The sequence below is a fragment of the Eumetopias jubatus genome, unplaced genomic scaffold (genome assembly GCF_037043125.1).
Source record: "Eumetopias jubatus isolate StellerSeaLion01/CBP00866 unplaced genomic scaffold, mEumJub1_p1.0 scaffold_3, whole genome shotgun sequence".
Classification (NCBI taxonomy): domain Eukaryota; kingdom Metazoa; phylum Chordata; class Mammalia; order Carnivora; family Otariidae; genus Eumetopias; species Eumetopias jubatus.
The window spans coordinates 136,543,211-136,562,186 of NW_028274809.1; the positions used below are offsets into that span (position 1 = coordinate 136,543,211).

The following is an 18,976-nucleotide window of genomic DNA, read 5'->3' on the forward strand; positions in this document are numbered from 1 at the left end:
TCTAGAATGTTAAAGCTGTGTCAACTCTGACTTGGGTCAACTGTGAAGAAAGTAGGTTGTGGCTGAGGTCCTTGGAAATGTGGCTCTGCTCAAGGAAGAGGTTAGGTCTCGACTCTGTAGAATCAGACCCGAAATTCCTGTGAAATAGTTCAAGATCTTCATGTCTTTCTGATCATATGTTTCCAAAGATTATACTGGACTGAGAGAGAAACCCAATCCAGACCTTAGTCTGCTTAGGCATTCTGAAATTTCAGTGAAAATTAAGTGTTCACTTGAGAATGGCAAAAGTTGAATTCCAGGTCTGGTGAGTTCTGACCCTAGCCAGCCATATGTCTAGTGGCATATTCCCTGGGCCTCACTTGTCCAAGGATCAACTCTGTGAGGTTTACTTTGTGAACTGGCATAGTTTCATAGATTTCCTGAGACACTACAATTGAAAACTAAGGAATTCTGATAGCATGAAAACTAAGGAATTCTGATAGCAAGATCTGGAGGATTATAAATGACTATACATATATCCTTCCTGCTTCTCTTGTTATGATGGGATGATGGAAAAATATTCAAGGCATTTGCACTACATAGAATTAGGGAAGAAAAGAAAACAAAATTCGGGACACTATTAAACAGATCAGGAAACTAAGGCAAAGAAAGAATGAAGGCATTTGACAGAATCAGAAATTAACACCCCCCCATTTCTATTGTACAAGAGGTAGGAATAAAAAACATTCATTATTTTGTGTACGAGTATCCAGCAACCGTTTAAAATCAGTTGGCGGGGCGCCTGGGTGGCTCAGTTGGTTAAGCGACTGCCTTCGGCTCAGGTCATGATCCTGGAGTCCCGGGATCGAGTCCCGCATCGGGCTCCCTGCTCAGCGGGGAGTCTGCTTCTCCCTCTGACCCTCTTCCCTCTCGTGCTCTCTATCTCTCATTCTCTCTCTCTCTCTAATAAATAAATAAATTCTTAAAAAAAAATAAAAAAATATATATATATAAAAATAAATAAATAAATAAAATCAGTTGGCAAACAGTCTGGGAATACTCTCCTGGTTTTGTTTCCCCATTTTATCTGGTGTGTCTACAAAACAGTGTAGTGCACAACAACAGCAGAGATAATAAAGAAGCTGGATCAAAACCAAACATAGCAAATACAGTCCCACGATTTAATAAAAGGTTGTCTGTTGACCCTGGAAGGAGTAGGGGAGGAGGAAAGTTGATGACTCAGCAAAAGAAAGTTAGATTACCATTGACTACTGAATGTAAAGGGGCTTCCAGAAGACCTTTATTTTCCTTTATCACAGTGATTTTGGAAGAATAAGGAGACTCTATTTTAAAAGTGATCCTTGCTTTACGTTTCACCTTGATGTCAGTGTTTTTCTGTTTAACCAGGAGGGAAGACAAAACAGAATCAGAGAATTAAATTCAAGGTTCTTAGATCATTTGGATTTGTATGATGCGCTTGGAGATGGATTTTTTTTAGGTTGTTTGCATCTCCATACTTTCAATTCATTCTCTTTCAGGCTTAGCAGGAGAATTGGAAATTTTTGTAAATTTAGGGCCCTTGGTGAAACATCACTCAGTATGCCCTTTGAAATGTGCTCCTGATACTTTCTCTCTTAACCCAGTGTGTGGCTGGGGCTGGACCTCCTGTAGCTGTCTGTTTTTATTTAAGAAGTATTTCTTCCAGGCAATGGTGAAGGCTTCACCTTGCCTCTCTTCAGATTTAAGCAAGCACTGTTCTTCTCTCCATAACTTTAGATAAATCTTTATTGATTCTAAATTTCTTATCTCCCAGGTTTATATTTCTTACCGCCTCCCTACCTCAATACCATATATGTTTTTCAAATATTTTATTTTATACCATGTCATTATTTTCCTTGATGAACTGACTTTATTTTTTTTTTTCAGTGTTTTGTTTTTTTTCTCTCAGAATCTCAGGCTGTAATATGCCTTTGGGAATTGTCCTAATAATAAATTGAGTTCTCTTGATTTGATTGACTGTGGCATTTGGGTTTTTTGTTTTGTTTCTTTCTGATGGTGGAAAGACTGGATACTCTCCACAGTCTTTTAGTTGCTATCTATTAGCCTCCCTCCTCCAAAGCATGGCTTTCCAAGTACATCCATGCCTGGGACATGTCTCTTCACATTTAAAAGAGAGGGAGAAGAAAAGAGAGAAAAGATGAGAAAAACAAGTCAGAGAGAGAGAGAGAAATGGCAAAAAGGCACAGAGATGGTCCAACAGGCAGAATCCACTCAAACAACCTGAACCCTAGTCTTGCTTAAACTTCACCATGCCTCATATTTTACCAGTAATACTTAGAATTTTACCAGTAATACTCAGAATAAGCCAAGTGTTCATAATATGACATCGAATGAAGTCTAGAATGACCTGGAGGACCTGGTGAAGTTTCATAGAGGAGACAGGATTTTAGTTGGAGGGATGGAAAAGATTTGGATGCAGAGAAAGGAAGAGAGAACAACAGCCTGAGTGAAGGAAACAGCATGAACAAGGACACCGAGACCACCTTGAGAGAGGACTGGGCAGGGGCCTCCAGTGGATACATGCTGAGTAATGTGGGGCATAACAGCAAGATAGGGAGGATAGAGCCGTGAAGCTCTATGTCGTGTTACAATGCGTAGTGTGGAATTTTTTTTTCTGACAGAATTGCTGAAAGTTTCTGCAAATAACCTGTTCAGAACAAAACAAAACAAAAAGATTGCTCTGTAAAAATTGATTGGCACTCTGAGTGAATGAGAAAGAAGGAAACACCAAACAGAAATTTCCAGGCCATTGAAAAGTTTCCCTCTTTTCTTTTTCTTAATGAGGATAAATGAGATGCATTTCTAATACTCATATGTTAGAAGAAGGGGTACTGTATAAACCAACATTACTAATAACATATAATAGAGATCTTGTGTGTGTGTATAAGTCAAGCAAGGTAAAAGAAATATGCACAGAAGCTGGCTAAATATCATAACAAGTCGGCCTTACTCCGGTGAAATCTTACCAAGTGTCATGTTGGGCTTCACCCAGGAAGGCTCGAACTTCCAGGCAAATGACATAGAGGTGTTGCTGTTATCATAGTCATTATTTTGGCAACATGGATTGTGGGAGGAGGCACTGATATTTCTCTGTCATGACTGCATGTGTGATCTACAACCCTCCTCCCCACCCCCACCATGCCCACAGTGTGTGTATGTGTATAATCTAAACTTCAAGGCCCTGCGTCATTAAGCCAGACTTAAGTCCCCAGTGCTCTGTCCACTCTATTCTGGCCGACTTTCAGTATAGGAATTTGCCCTCCTTCTATCTTTACCAAAATTATTATTTTAATTAGTACGGAGAAAGCAACAGTTTGCCATTTTTAATTCCATTTTGTTATAATGGAAGAGGAATAGGAAGTTAGTACTAAGAAATTTCTTTCAGTGGGTTTCTTCGATGCTTGATTAAATTTTCACACTGTTAATTCCATCTTTTTGTGCACTTTCCTAAAATGAGATAAACCTGACACATATAGTAGGGCACATATAAAAAGCACGTGAAGGCAGACTCCATTTAACACCAATTTTTTAAAAAATGTATTAATTACTCCAGGATCTAATTAAAAGGCCCCATTAGATCCCTATTTTTTTTTCTTATTTTTTAATCTTTTCCCCACAGCAGAGACAAAAACAGTGCTAACTTTATATAGATTCTGGTGAATTATTTAACACTGTGACCCTTTAATGAAATAAAGAAAATAATATCACTTAATCCTAACTCCAAAAATATTGTTTAAAATGCAGCTACATTCATTAGGGGAACATATGGCAATATACATTATCTCCCAGAAATATTTTGTGAACTTAACTGCTAAATAATTTTAAAAATTATTTTGTCTAGAACCTTTATGATAATGAGAGAGATAATCTATTCAGGGTTTGATATTCCACATCTCTAAATATATTTGTATATTATACCTTATATTTCATACATACTCATTAATTACATCTAAGACATACAATTTTTAAAAAAAAATAGATGTGCAATTTAAATCTAAGTCAAAATAGAAGTGCTAGGCAGGAAATCAAAAAACAAATGTGGCTGGCTTGAGACACTTAAATTTCTGAAAACTATAAATGTGAAGTCCCATGTCTTCAGACTTAATAGCCAGAGGACTTTGCCTTGTGTGCAAACAATGTTCTAACTAATAGAATCAAAGTCCTGGAAAAAGGCTTCAAGAAGTTCTCATAGTTCTTTTTCTGCCTAGTCCAAGAACAGATTGCAATTCAACCTAATGGGAAGGTCATGCTTGTTTAGACAGACTTATTTTTAAAGGCCACTATGAAATTACTTTCCTTATGATCACTAAACAAAAATCAAAAGAAAAACTTGAATGATTTTGGTCCCCTGCAAAACTGTGGTCATTGGAACTGTGGTCAAAGATCACTAAAGTGACCTTTCCACCTTTGAACCCCAAGATACATTGCATCTGGCAGTAGTTACTAAACAAGAAAATCATTCATAAAGCAGCGTAATTAGCAGCACAGAAACAGTAAGGGCCTTTTTTGTGTGTGTGTGATTTCTAGGTAGCTTCCAGTATAGATGGTTTTCAGCCATAGATATTGATGAGAAGGCTGTTTCTTATTTACTCAGAGATATGTCCTAGATCAACATGGCAGTCTGTGCCTACCTAAAACTGTCCCCTGTGTTCCTCACCCTTAGTAGACACAAAGACCTGGGAAAGGCCTCACAATGGGTTATTGACAAAGAAACCCTTAGAACTGATGCACACAGTTAACCTATGTTGCCCAGATCAGACTCCATGCTGCTGCACTCCCAGGGCCAGCAGCGGTAGGGCACGTCCTTGAGAACTGTGTTTCTTCAACTGGGTAATATTGCCAGATCCTTGAGCTGGTGAAATGAGTGAGCTGGTTTCTTCTTTTGTCCCAATACTCTCTATTAAAAAAAAAATAATAATAATACATTTTTTAAGATGGTTTTGATGCTGAAGACTGTTAAAAATATTTATCTCTTTAGTGAGGTGATAATGGTAAAGGAATTTGAGAACTTATAACCAAAGGAGCTCCAGGTGAGATTAAAGTGTAAGAAGTACATTGTGCCCGCTCACCCATGCCAGGGACAAAAAGAGGTCTTTTTTTTTTTTTAAGATTTTATTTATTTCTTTGACAGAGAGAGCGCGAGAGAGGGAACACAAGCAGGGGGAGTGGAGAGGGAGAGGCAGGCTCCCCGCTGAGCAGGGAGCCCGATGCGGGGCTCGATGTGGGGCTCGATGTGGGGCTCGATGTGGGGCTCAATCCCAGGGTCCTGAGATCGTGACCTGAGCCAAAGGCAGACGCTTAACGACTGAGCCACCCAGGCGCCCGGACAAAAAGAGGTCTTAAAGAAATGTGTTTGGGGCACCTGGGTGGCTCAGTTGATTAAGCGACTGCCTTCGGCTTGGGTCATGATCCTGGAGTCCCGGGATCGAGTCCCATATCGGGCTCCCTGCTCAGCGGGGAGTCTGCCTCTCCCTCTGACCCTCTTCCCTCTCGTGCTCTCTATCTCTCATTCTCTCTCTCTCTCAAATAAATAAATAAAATCTTTAAAAAAAAAAAAGAAATGTGTTTAAGAGCCTCCCTGTTGCAGACTGCCCCCTACATAGCACTCAGATACAAAAGGAGTTATTTATTCCCTAGTCCATACTGGGCAAATTAGCCTGGGTCCCAGACCACTTTAAGGGACCTGAAAAAAATAAATGGGAAATGCAAATAAGCCCACCACAGCTGGAGAAATCTACTTGGATTTTTACTTTGAATTTGGTACAATCCACTTTCTTCTGTTATGCTTTGAATCATTGCATAACAGAGAGAACTTATACCCAAAAGAAAAATTGTTTGTACTTTGAGGCAGACAGCATCTAAAGAGACGGTTTCTGTGTAATCTTTCATCTAGTTTTCCTCTGGCTTATTTTAAGCAAAGGGAGAGAAAGTTTGACTTATTAAAACTCCAGAGAACCGAGAACCAAATATTTATGTAAAAACCTCTTTTTTATTTTTGTAATTTCCCTTAAAGGATGTTTCAGACAGATAAGAGCTGATTCAGGACATACATTTTGAAGGCCAAGGGAAATTCAGGCATGTTAGGTATATTAAACATGAAAGTTTGTCCTTAGGATATTCTTGGGGCTGGTTGATCACACTGCATAAAAGGCCTCTAAAATCTGTCTCTAGAAAATACCTGACCTAAGCCAGAAATAGCACGCTTAACTGCCATTGCATTAAAAGACCACACACAGAGAAAAAAATATTATAAAAGAAAATCTGATAAGACGCTAAGAGATATACCAAGGAAGTGGTCTGCCTTTGGTTTCCTCAGTAAAAACAGCAAAGAAAAAAGAGCATTTCTTCCCCTTTCTAAGTACTCACTCAGGGCCAGTTTTTTATGGAATAGAAGAACTAAAGGAACAAATGCAGGAAGACAGTCCCTGAAAGAACAGAACTGTGTAAAACTGCAAATAAACCTCCAGTCAATAGAAAAGAAACAAAAACTACTAGTCATTCTAGAAATACCCATACACTTATGAACTTTCCTGAAGTAGTAGAGTCTCAGGGCACCTGGGTGGGTCAGTCCTTAAGCGTCGTGTCTGCCTTTGGCTCAGGTCATGATCCCAGGGTCCTGGGATGGAGCCCCTGCTCAGCGGGAAGCCTGCTTATCCCTCTCCTACTTCCCCTGCTTGTGTTCCCTTTCTTGCTGTCTCTGTCAAATGAATACATAAAATCTTTATTTGAAAAAAAAATAAAGTAGTAGAGTCTCAGTTAAAGCTCCTTAAGTCACCAAAAAGAAGGACAATAGGAGCACCTGGCTGGCTTAGTCAGTAGAGCATTGATCTCTTGATCTCAGAGTCTTGTGTTCAAGCCCCATGTTGGGCATGGAGCCTACTTAAAAAAAAAAAAAAATTTTTTTTAAGGATAAAAGGGGGAGTGATACCTCAATGTGACTTTGTACTACTCAGATGGGGACCACTTGTTCTTGACTCTTTCAATGCCTCATCTTTCAGTGCTGTGGGTCAAACTACCTATGGAGCATGCTTCTCCAGATAGACCATAGCCAGTTTTTCCTTTCTTTGCATTAGTCAGTTTTTAAACTTTGAAACCCATTTCTTTCTGTAAGTGAATTAATTATCTCCTACAAAGAGAAAGATGATACTTTGGAGGCATAATGAAACATTGTGTTATAGTCATTACCAAGAAATAGCCTGACCATCATTCTGAGAGACCAGAGTTAATTTTATGAAGGATTAGAGTACATGTAACAGAAACAAACATATGTATTCTGCAGACAAGGAGTCTAAATGGCATTTATCAAAGCAATTCAATTCAGTTTTTTGAAAAACCCCTTGCCACAGTTCCTATATACTTTATAAAAGTCACATCCAAAATAAGGGGGGTGAGAAAGGTCCCTAGTCAATAGCAAGTAGGTAGGTGGTTGCAGAAGACTGTGCCAAGACCTAGAAATAAAGGAAGATAGAATGAGCAAAGGGGGTGTAGGAAATGAGAAGTGGAAGAAAGGACACATGTCATTAAGAACGAGTAGTTCCGTGAGGCAAGAATTTGAACTCGTAAGTCCTGTTGTCTTATGGAATGCACCCAAAAAGAAAGGAAACAGCTCTGTTGAAGACAGAGTTCTAAGAAGTTTTTCTTACAGAGTTCCCTAGGAAAGCCAGTATTTCAGAAGCACTGGGATCCATGATCTGTGTCAAACAACTGCAGAGAGAGTGAAAACTAATCCACTTGAAGCCATGTCATAATGAAGAAGACAACGCAGCGGAGACTCATCGCTCAACTGCAGTTAAGCCCGTGCCGAAAGGCACAGAACAGACCAGGTTATGTTCCTAAGGTGATGATGCTGTCATTGGGGGAACTTACCCCCTAAGCCAAACAGAAGAATGTCACTTATAGCAGGCTCCCTCTGGGAGGAACCTAAGGAAAGTCACACAAAAAAAGGAGAGGAAACCAAAAGAGCGTTTTTAGTCTCACACATCCTGTGCCTTTTTCAGCTACTATTTTGAGGGATAAACATTACTTTTGTGGTTGCGTTTTTTTTCCTAGGTTAAAGAAAAACAAAACAAAACAATATGGTCATGAAAAGAAGAGATCCGAGAAGAGCTAATGACCTTGGAAATGCAGGCCACTCTTCTGGTTTGAAAAACAAACCAAAACCAAGAAAGGAATCTAAAAAAAAAAAAAAGTGATGGAGAAACCCTTGAAGACCTTGCGCCTATCTCCAGTGCCTTGGGGGGCAAGGAGGGGGGCCCTGCTGGTTCTAAAGTAACCTACACACAGATACTCTGCCAAACGGGAATCTCTATGAGCAGAGAAATGACACGCCCTACCTGCACAGCGGCATTCCATTTGTAGGTTTCATTTGCTTGGCATTTTAGAGGCAGGGTGTTTTGTTCAGGTTTTATTGAACCTAGAGTGTTCCCATATTCTTCTTAACTAGATAATTAAAGCCAATTTTGTTTAGGAAGAATCCTAAGATCTTAGCAGAATCTTCTCCTGGGTCTAAAGGCAACTCACTTTACCGCTGTGGGTCACTTCCATGCAGCCTTCTGGTTTTATAGTGGATAACAGGATTGGCTCCTATTACTATATCTGGGAACCCTGCTTTCACTGCACAGGACCCCACTAAAGGTAGAGTCTCCTGATAGGTCAGAGAATTTGAGAAATGGCCAGATCCTTAGAGATCAACCTATATGGAATTGTTGGAGCAGTGGGTGGAAATGCCTGCTGGCCTACATAATATTGAGACTTCTTGAGAAATTATTCAATGTGGCTGATAACATAGGCATTGAAAGATATTGCAGAGTGGTTCCCTTTAGCCTACGGTGTGATTGACTTGTAATGGTGCCATGAAGTCAGGACTGGAAGAAGAAAAGAGCTCCAAGTGCCCCCAGAGGTATGGTTCTTAAATCTTCTGATAACTGAAAATGTATTATTCATTGGCATTGTATTCATTTCCTATGGCTGCTCTAACAAACTACCACGAACTTGATGGTTTAAAACAACAAATTTATTCTGTCAGAAATCTGGAGGCCAGAATTCCTAAACCGGTATCACTGGACTGAAATCAAGGTGTTTACAGGGCCTTGCTCTCTCCCAGAGGCTTTGGGGAGAATCCATCCATTGCCTCTTCCAGCTTCTGGTAGCTGCTGACGTTCCTTGGTTTGTGGCCTCCTCATTCAAATCTTCAAAGCCAACATCTTCAGCTCTTCCTCTGTTCCTTCTTTTCCCTCCTCCTTCTTCATCTTCTTCTCCTTCCTTTTTCTCTCAGCTCCCCCACTGTGTGTGTGTGTGTGTGTGTGTGATCACCCTCTGCCTGTCTCATAAGAGGACCCTTGTGATGACATTTAGGGCCCACCAGATAATCCAGGATAATCTCCCTGTCTCGAGATCCTTAACCCAATCACATCTGCAAAGACTATTTTTCAGAATAAGGTAATATTTATAGGTTCTAAGACCTGATATCTTTGGGGTCTTTTTTCAGCTGACTACAGACATATGTTCCATTCTCTCTCACATACATAGCAATATACAATACCCTAACTATTCTAAGAATCATCACTGTGGACTACTTTGAGAACAATTTAAAACCCTGCAAATGTTCAGAGGGAATCCATATGTTTTTCACTATTTGGGGAATTCTGTACAAAATTACTTGTAATGCCTTCAAAATATTATTGAATAGAAAACTGGATGACAAAATAACCTTTGTGGCGTTTCTGACTCTGGCAAAAGCTTGAAGTAGTATCTTTTTATCTAACTAGTCACCTTCATTATCAGAAAATATGGTATTAACCATAATGATGTTGATGATACTCCATAACGAAGTACAAATTGGCTTGTAAAAGATGAGTTTATTTAAAAATGCAAATTTCAGGGGTGCCTGGGTGGCTCAGTTGGTGGGGCGACTGCCTTCGGCTCAGGTCATGATCCTGGAGTCCCGGGATCAAGTCCCACATTGGGCTCCCTGCTCGGCGGGGAGTCTGCTTCTCCCTCTGACCCTCCCCCCTCTCATGTGCTCTCTCTCTCTCTCTCATTCTCGCTCTCTCAAATGAATAAATAAATAAATAAATAAATAAATAAATAAATAAATAAAATCCTTAAAAATGCAAATTTCATGGGCTCTTGGCTCTCAAAGTTCCAGGAAATTAGAATAGGCATAAAAAATATCATCAATAGGTATTTTTGTGATTTTTCTAAGCTAAAAGTTGTTATTGGCATCATTATCAAAACGAGAGATAAGAGGGCTTTTAAGAGATGGTCTGAGTTTCAACTTGTTTGAAAACAAAACAAAAATAAATTAGGGAAAGAAAATGTTAAGAAAGAGAGAAGCAGAAGCAGAGTTACTAGTATGGCATTAGGTAAAATAGATCAGAAACTAAAACAATACAAATGAGAAACAAGATTGCTATGTGAGGGTAAAAACTATATTAACAGGTAAAATATTAACATTAAATCTAACTGTCTTCAAGAAATAAAGCAAACAAATACCTAAAACAAAAGTTAATGGAGAAATACAGGAAGAAATAAATAGAAATATATTCATAATGGAAGACTTCAAAATCCCAGTATCAAAATGGCAGATCAATTAAACAATGATTAATTACATAGCTGAACAATGAAATAAAGTAGAATTAACAGACATGGAGAGAAAAAAATAGATTTTCTCCTTGAGAAGTAGAATGAGATTCAAAGATGCATAATACATGAAAGACCATAATTCTACATGTCACTTTGTCTATGATAGAATAACAAAAATAGAATTTAAAAGTAACCAACCATCTGGAAAGCATAGAACACTCTCTTAAATACCTGAGTCTGAGGAGAAATCAGAACTACGGATGGAACAGGTTATATATTACCAAGAGCAAATTGAATATGCTAGAAAGTTCAGTAAACATTGTGGTTGATGGTCCAACATTCTTTCCACTCCAATGATATTGCAAGGGATTTGTTTCTGAATTGGGTACATCCACAATTTTTGCCAATGAATGTAAATATGTGAAGAAAAACTTTCTTGCTCCTATGAGAGAGAATCAAAAGAGGAGATGGCCCATCTACTTCCTCTAGACTTGTCATATCTGGATATGGTGCTTGGAATTACCTAGACATTTTGTTGCCAATATTAGCAAATCTAAGAGCCGGATAGGGCCTGGGTCTTTGATGGGGTTACTGAAATGATAGACTGATCAACTGCAGATCTGGTCCTAGCAAGACCTCTTATTAAGTTAGTTAAACTATGTCCTTCTTAAATCAGTTTTTATTGAGTTTTCTGTTATCGCACTATAAAGAATCTTGACTGATTTAACAAGTATAAAAGAAAATGTAAAAAAAAAAGGAAAGAAAACGTGTATGTCATAATGCAATTTTTAAAAAAGCAACAAAATAGAGTCATGTGTGAAAATATGTAACTTAGGAATGGCTAACAAAGAGGATTTACTTTGGGCTGAGCACTGAGCTAAGTATTTTTATATACATTAACTCATTTATTTTTTTTAAACATTGTATTTATTTATTTGAAAGAGAGAGAGTGAGTGAGAGAGAGAGAGAGCATGAGCAGGGGGAGTGGGAGAGGGAGAAGCAGGCTCCCCACGGAGCAGGGAGCCAGACACAGGGCTCAATCCCAGGACCCTGGGATCATGACCTGAGCCGAAGGAAGACGCTTAACCGACTGAACCACCCATGTGCCCTACATTAATTCATTTAATCCTCAGAATACTTATAATGAGATGGCTGTCATTATCAGCCCCATTTAACAGATGACAAAGGTATCTGTTGCTAATTTGCTGGTGATTGGCAGAGCGAGGATTTGACCCCAGGCAGTCTAATATGCCTGAGTGTTCTTACACTTGATATTATACTGCCTCTTACCTCTCTGTATTTCTCTCTGATTAAAAAAAGTGGTTATTCCAAAGGATTAGACAAATACAAGCATACCTCATTTTACTGTGCTTTGCTTTCTTGTATTTCACAGATACTGAATTTTTTACAAATTAAAGTTTTGTGACCCTGTGTCAGCAAGTCTATCAGCACCATTTTCCAATACCATTTGCTCACTTAATCTCTCTGTCACATTTTGGTAATTCTCACAAAATTTCCATTTTTTTCATTATTATTATATTTTTTATCGTGATCTCTGATCATTCTGACTCACTGAAACCTCAAATGACGGTTAGCATTGTTTAGCAATAAAATATTTTTAAATTAAAGCATGTACCTTTTTTGATATAATGCAATTGCACACGTAATAGATTATAGTATATTGTAAACATAACTTTTATATGCACTAGGAAACAAAAAAATTCATTTGACTCACTTTATTGTGATACTCACTTTATTGCAGTGGTCCGGAACCAAACCCACAATACCTCCAAGGTGTGCCTCTACATGTCAGTGTGCCAAATTGCACTGGATGCATGGTTAAAAGAGATAAGCACACTGTATCAATTATCTATTGCTGGGTAACAAGCCAGCCCCAGATTTTGTGGTTTGAAACAAAACAATTATTTATTTTGCTTATAAATCTTTAATTTGGGCAGAGCTGAGCAGGGATGCCATACTTCTGTCGGCCAACAGCATTAGCAAGAGTGACTAGTTGGGGTGCTAGTGCATAAAGGTGACTCACTCACATGGTTAGCAAGCTGGGGCTGGCTGTGTGCTGAACTCAGCCAGGACTGTGGGTTGAGGCCCTCCACTCTGTTCCACCCCGGCCTCTTTACAGTTTGCTAGGGCTTCCTCCCAGCTAGGTGGCTTACTTCTAAGAGCAGGTGTTTCTTTTGATAAACTTCTTTTGAACCCAGACATTCTATAACCTAGCTTTGGAGTCACACAGGGTCACACTCAAAATGTAGAAGAAAAGCATAGAATTAAGAATTAAAATTTTAAACCCAGTGTTTGGCAGGGTCGATAACACACTGTAAATTGGTTTGAGTTTTTTAGAAAGCTGCTTCATGGTATTCATACTCTTCAGCACAATAAAAAATATTCTCAACACTCACAAGATGTCAGTAAACATGATGATTCCATTCTGTTTAATATGCTTTTACCTCTGAATGGGAGGAGGGTCCAAGAAGAAGGTTTGGGGCAGTTTGGTTGTTACAGACAGATTAGGAAAACACAATCTACCACGAACACTTTCATACGTGTGAGAATGCAGATAGGAGGGCGCGTGGGTGGCTCAGTCGTTGGGCGTCTGCCTTCGGCTCAGGTCATGGTCCCAGGGCCCTGGGATCGAGTCCCACATCGGGCTCCCTGCTCAGCGGGAAGCCTGCTTCTCCCTCTCCCACTCCCCCTGCTTGTGTTCCTGCTCTCACTGTCTCTCTCTGTCAAATAAATAAATAAAATCTTTAAAAAAAAAAAAAGAATACAGATAGGAAATCATTGAGTGGGAAAATGTGTTCACAAATGTAAGAAAAAAAAAGTATCAATTTAAAAACCTCCCAAAGAATTAAAATTTTAAACCCAGTGTTTGGCAGGGTTGATAATACACTGTAAGTTGGTTTGAGTTTTTTAGAATGCTGCTTCATGGTATTCATACTCTTCAGCACAATAAAAAATATTCTTAAACATGATGATTCCATTCTGTTTAATAATTATATGGGTAGTAAAAATGGCAATTTTGTAGACTTGTGAATATAAGTAAACAACATACACATTAGATAACAAAACAGTACAAAAATAGTATGCATAAAATAGTAGAACTATGCAACATGCATTCATATATACTGACAGGTTAAAACTGAATATGGAGCAATAGAAGTAGAATTTAATGGCCTTTGTGGTCTTTTTCTTCTATAAAATTGCTTAAATGTATAGTATTGATAAATAATTTTAATACACTGTATAAATTAAATATGCCACAAATTCAACAATCACTAATACAGTACATTAAAGAAAAAAACTCATAAAAATAGAGCCATTCTACTTTATTATACATAGGTTAATATATACTACTTATTAAAAATATTGACTATTTAGGGGTGCCTGCCTGGCTCAGTCAGTAGAGCATGTGACTTTTGATCTCTAGGTTGAGCCATGTAGGGCACAGAGATTACTTTAAAAAAATGCTGAATATTTAGTTAAAAATAATTTACTTGCCTTTTAGAATTTAGAAGAATTATTGAGAAGATTGGAAGACTGTTGGTATGACTTAAAATAAGAGTCTATGGAAGTTATTCCCCCCACCCACCTCCAAGATGGAGGATGTGCAGAAAGGCCTCCCTACCCACCTGCCCCAGTTCCTCAAAATTACAAAAATTATAAAGATGAAGAGGAATTCATTCTATTGCTTGAAAATAACAAAATACACTATCAGGAAACCTGAGGTTTTAAAAAATTTCAGAAATATTGAAAGCTTGTATCATCAGATTAACAGAGCAAACCTCAGTTCTAAAGCTAGCACATTGTCCCCAGTGTGCATGCTGATGTCAAGGGCAGGGAGAGGTGCTGTGTGGGGTGGGGAGGAAGGTATGTGGAAACTCTCTGTATTTCCTGCTCTGTTTACTGTGGACTTAAAACTGCCCTAAAAAATAAAGTCTATCAATAAAAAACTAACAACAACAAAAATCCCTAGTACATCAGAGATTTTGTAAGGTAAGAATGTTTTAAGTTCAGAAGCACTGAATAAAGGAGGCAATAAGTTCTTTGGGTAACTCCTTTCTAAGCAGAAAGCAGTAAGAGCATTTACCTCCAGCATACTTGGTATGAAAAGGCAGGGACCTTCCTCAGGGCATGCATTTTCAGCTGGGGGTATGTGATATCACTCTCAGTGGGGGTGGGAAAGAGGAAGCAAAAAAAGTTAGAATTTGGGGCCATATCTGTGGTATTCCGTTGGGCATAAGGGTGATCAGAGGGAGAATCTAAAAAGATTCCTCTGGAGGACAATAATGAAAAAAAGCTTGAGAAACACTGTTCCAGAGAGAAGTGAAATGCAGAAGGAATGGGAGCGAAATGGGGAAATTCTCTTAGCACCTCTACCCTGGCCCAACCACAATGACGAGAGACAAGCTCACTGGAACAGAACGTCTCCCACAGACACGGGTGCTCAATTACAACGATAAGTAGTAAACCAGGAATCATCAGGCTTTTAAGGAAAAGCAACACCATGAAAGACAGGCACCAAACCCAATAAATATAAGCATGAATCCAAGGATATAGTTACTAGAGCAAATAGGATTTTAAATTAACTATAGGGGCACCTGGGCGGCTCAGGTGGTTAAGCATCTGCCTTTGGCTCAGGTCATGATCCCAGGGTCCTCGGATCGAGCCCCACATCGGGCACCCTGCTCGGTGGAGAGCCTGCTTCTCTACTGTTCCCCCTGCTTGTGCTCCCTTATTCTGTCAAATAAATAAAATCTTTAAAAATAAAAAATAAATTAACTATATCAATAACCTCAGAGGTATGAGAAGATACTACAACCATACCAGCAGACAGTTTTTAATTAAAGAATCAGTTGTCGATCTTGAGAACAAAAAAAATGTAATAATTGAAATAAAAGCCCTAGTAGATAAACCAAACAGCAAATAAATAAAATGCATTTTAATTGCATTAATAAATTTTTTGGAAAAAAAAGAAAAAAATGTATACCTACATATAGACATGCTAGAGTAGTTTTCTAAAATAATCCCTAATGGTCCCTGCTAGCAATATAAGATCAAAAAGTTTTAGTTCCCTTTTCTGTAAGAGGGAAATGTCTCATAGGACAACTTTAGAAAATGCTTACTTCATAGAGTTGTTGGGTACAATCATTATCACAAAATGCACCTCAGTTGCACAGTTTACCAAGTAAGACATTTTTCTTTTCCATCATGGTGCCATTGTCTTACTATATGACTATATGACTAAGACTTCTTTTGCCCTTACACAGTGGGATCTTAGCATCAATAAATAGGTTTGAAATGATTCAGTAACTCTCTAACTTCATTGCATAATAGTAGTGAGTAGAGCGCTGAGTCATTTGGAGAAGAAATAACATGTCTTAAGTCAGGTGAATAAGAACCCCTTTAATAACAGTAGCCCCCAGATTGCATATTTACTGCATTCTACAATTAGCAGTTAACTGCAATAAGAAACTAATTATCCACATATTATAGCTACACAAAGTAGAAAGGGAGAGCTTGCATGATTTTTGTAAACTTGTCAAACAACAGGAAAATTGGAATGTCCTGTAATTTCCAACTTGCCAACATTCCTTTGGACTTCTACAATGGACTTGTAGCTCAGATAGACTTAATTGCTCTCTGATAAAGATAGGAGCTAATATATATTGAACACAGTTTCCAGACATTGTGCTAAATGCTTTATAAGTATTAACTCAGGTAATGCATCCACAGGACATCTCACCAGGTATTACTTCCATTATCCCCATTTTACATGTGAGACAGCTGAAGCCCAGAGATGTTCAAGCAATGTGGCAAGGTCTTATAGCTGGTCACTGGCTGAATCCAGTGTAAATCCAGTGATCTGGCTCCAGAGCCTGTGCTCTTTTTTTTTTTTATAAAATATTTTATTTATTTATTTGAGAGAAAGAATGAGCTAGAGCATGAGAGGGGGGAGGGTCAGAGGGAGAAGCAGACTCCCTGCTGAGCAGGGAGCCCGATGCGGGACTCGATCCCGGGACTCCAGGATCATGACCTGAGCCGAAGGCAGTCGCTCAACCAACTGAGCCACCCAGGCGCCCTGGAACCTGTGCTCTTAACTTTGTGAGAAGTGGAGACCCTTTGGGGCTGTGGACTGGAGGGACTGGGGGCTTGGACAAGTTTTTATGAAGTGGGAGTTAAGAGATGAATTGTACTATCTGGCAGTCCGGACGTGACAGGAAGAGTGGTTGCTGACCAATGGAAAATGTTGATTCTGCTTTTAACAGATTGCTCTATCTTACTATATCTCTGTTACCTTTTCTCTTGACTTCTCTGCTTCCTTTTTTTCTGTGGATTGATATCTAGCCTGAGGACGGGTGGTCATCAATAACAAGCTCACAGTCCTCACGTTCTGAACAGTGTGTACACATGGAAAAGGAGCTTAGACAGAGCAGAGGGAGGCTCACATATGGTGATCTTTCACATTTCAAAGCAAAATACGGGAAGCCTAGTTTCATCCTTTTACCATATTGATGTTTTTCAAATTACATCTGTTATTGAGCTTGTTTTTGTTAAGATTTTCATAGAAAGATATATCTATACTATACTAGCTAGTGGCTATATTTTTTAAAAATTATAATACTAGTATATACTCATTGTAACAAAATAAAGAGTGCAGATTTGTGTAGAGCAAAAACTTTTCACTTGGATCAGAGATTTAAATGTAATTTAAACCCATAAAATTACTGGAAGAAAACATTGGTGAATTTAAATATTCTTGGCATGAAAGAAGAACTCTAGGCATGAAACAATCTTCTTAAATGATGAAGGTAAACATCAATCAAAACATTATATCGCATAAGACTTTCTCATAAAAATGTACCATAAACGAACTAAAATGATTAACAAACACAGTGGGACAGAATTTATAACATCTATAATAAATAGCTTTTTTAAAAGTATGTACAAAGAGCTACTTCAGATCAATAAGAAAAATAAAATTAATCAGAAAAGTGAGCAAAAAAGGACATGAATAGCTTATGAGGAAAAAAACATTCATAAATAATAATATTAATACATTGATGATATGTAATTTTCATCTGATTACCAAAGTTTTAAACTCTTTATCATACCCAATGTTGGCAAGGTTGTGAAGAAAGAAGTATACTCACATATTCTTAGTAGGAATGTAAATTGGTGAAACCTTTTGGAAGGCACTATAGCACTATTTATGAACATTTTAAATTCTCAGATTTATTGACCAAGCAATTCTAGTAGGAATTTATCTTATGTACGTATTAAAACAGGCACACCAAAGCATGTGTCATTTTGCCAATGTTTGTAATAGGGAACAACCGCAAACAACCTGAACATTCTTCAGAGGGGGAAAGGATAAATAAAGGGAGATGTTTCCTTTTGACAAAATACTATCCAATATTTGAAATGCAGGTGCTGATCTAAATGTGCGTACCTGGAAAGATGTTCAGGATTGTATGATTTAGTGAAAAAAGCAATTTGTAGTACAATACCTGTGATATGATTCCATTTGGGTATGTATGTTATACAGTATATACAAGTCTTGGTTAGGATGCTTTAGTTCCAAGTAAACAGAACACTGAAATTTATCAGATACCGTAATTGCATGTGTGGAGGCCAGTTGGGTTTAGGGGTTAGCTTAACCTGCTGGCCCAATTCTGTTTCCTAGATTCTCCTGGCTCAGCCTCCTCTGCTGACTCCTCAAACTGGTTCTAGGAGTCCGGGCTTCTTTTACAAGCAGGGTACTCTTGAGAGGAAACCCCGCAGCAAATTTCCCTTTGGATCTCACTGGCCTGAGCTGGGTCAGGGCGGTAACTCAGGAACCCAGTTCCAGGGAAAGGGAAATACCCTGTGCTTCTGCCTTAGGCCTGGATTTTTGAACCAGTTACCAGCAAAGGAGAAGGATTTAACATGATTGAGACCAATTAAAGTTCTCCCACTAGGTGAACTGAAGGTCAATACTACCACCCCGGCCCCAACCCCCAACCCCCACCACCCGCACCCCGGCCCCAACCCCCAACCCCTACCAAACAGCAAACAAAACGACAACAACTGTATATGGACTAGAAGGGAGTGAAAGGCTATGAGGGTAGATACAGATTTTTATTTTTCACTTCCTGGCCTCGTACACCATTAATTTTTTCCTTTTCTTTGCCGCCTGAGTCTGAGTCAGGATCACAGCAGGGGGCTTTGGAACAGATGGCATACTCAGAAGGGTTTAATGAAGCAACTTTAATAAAGAGATTTTCTTTACCAAGGCATAGGTGAGGTGAAAGGAACAAAAAAGGGCTGGGTGAAGCCTGCAGGGACTGGCCACAAC

At 38.7% G+C, this 18,976-nt stretch overlaps 1 protein-coding gene across 2 annotated transcripts in view; it reads right to left on the reverse strand.

The window, feature by feature from the left end:
- Window positions 1–4,772: 4,772 nt before the first annotated feature.
- Window positions 4,773–18,976, reverse strand: part of LOC148164754 (uncharacterized) — a 45,512-nt gene continuing 31,308 nt past the window's right edge. For both annotated transcript variants that reach the window (XR_015767900.1, XM_088021840.1), the window contains one exon: window positions 4,773–4,936. Coding sequence is in view for 1 of the 2 variants with exons in the window: in XM_088021840.1 (XP_087877966.1) it covers window positions 4,862–4,936 (75 nt within the window). In the remaining variant the exon portion in view is untranslated. The remainder of the gene's footprint in view (window positions 4,937–18,976) is intronic.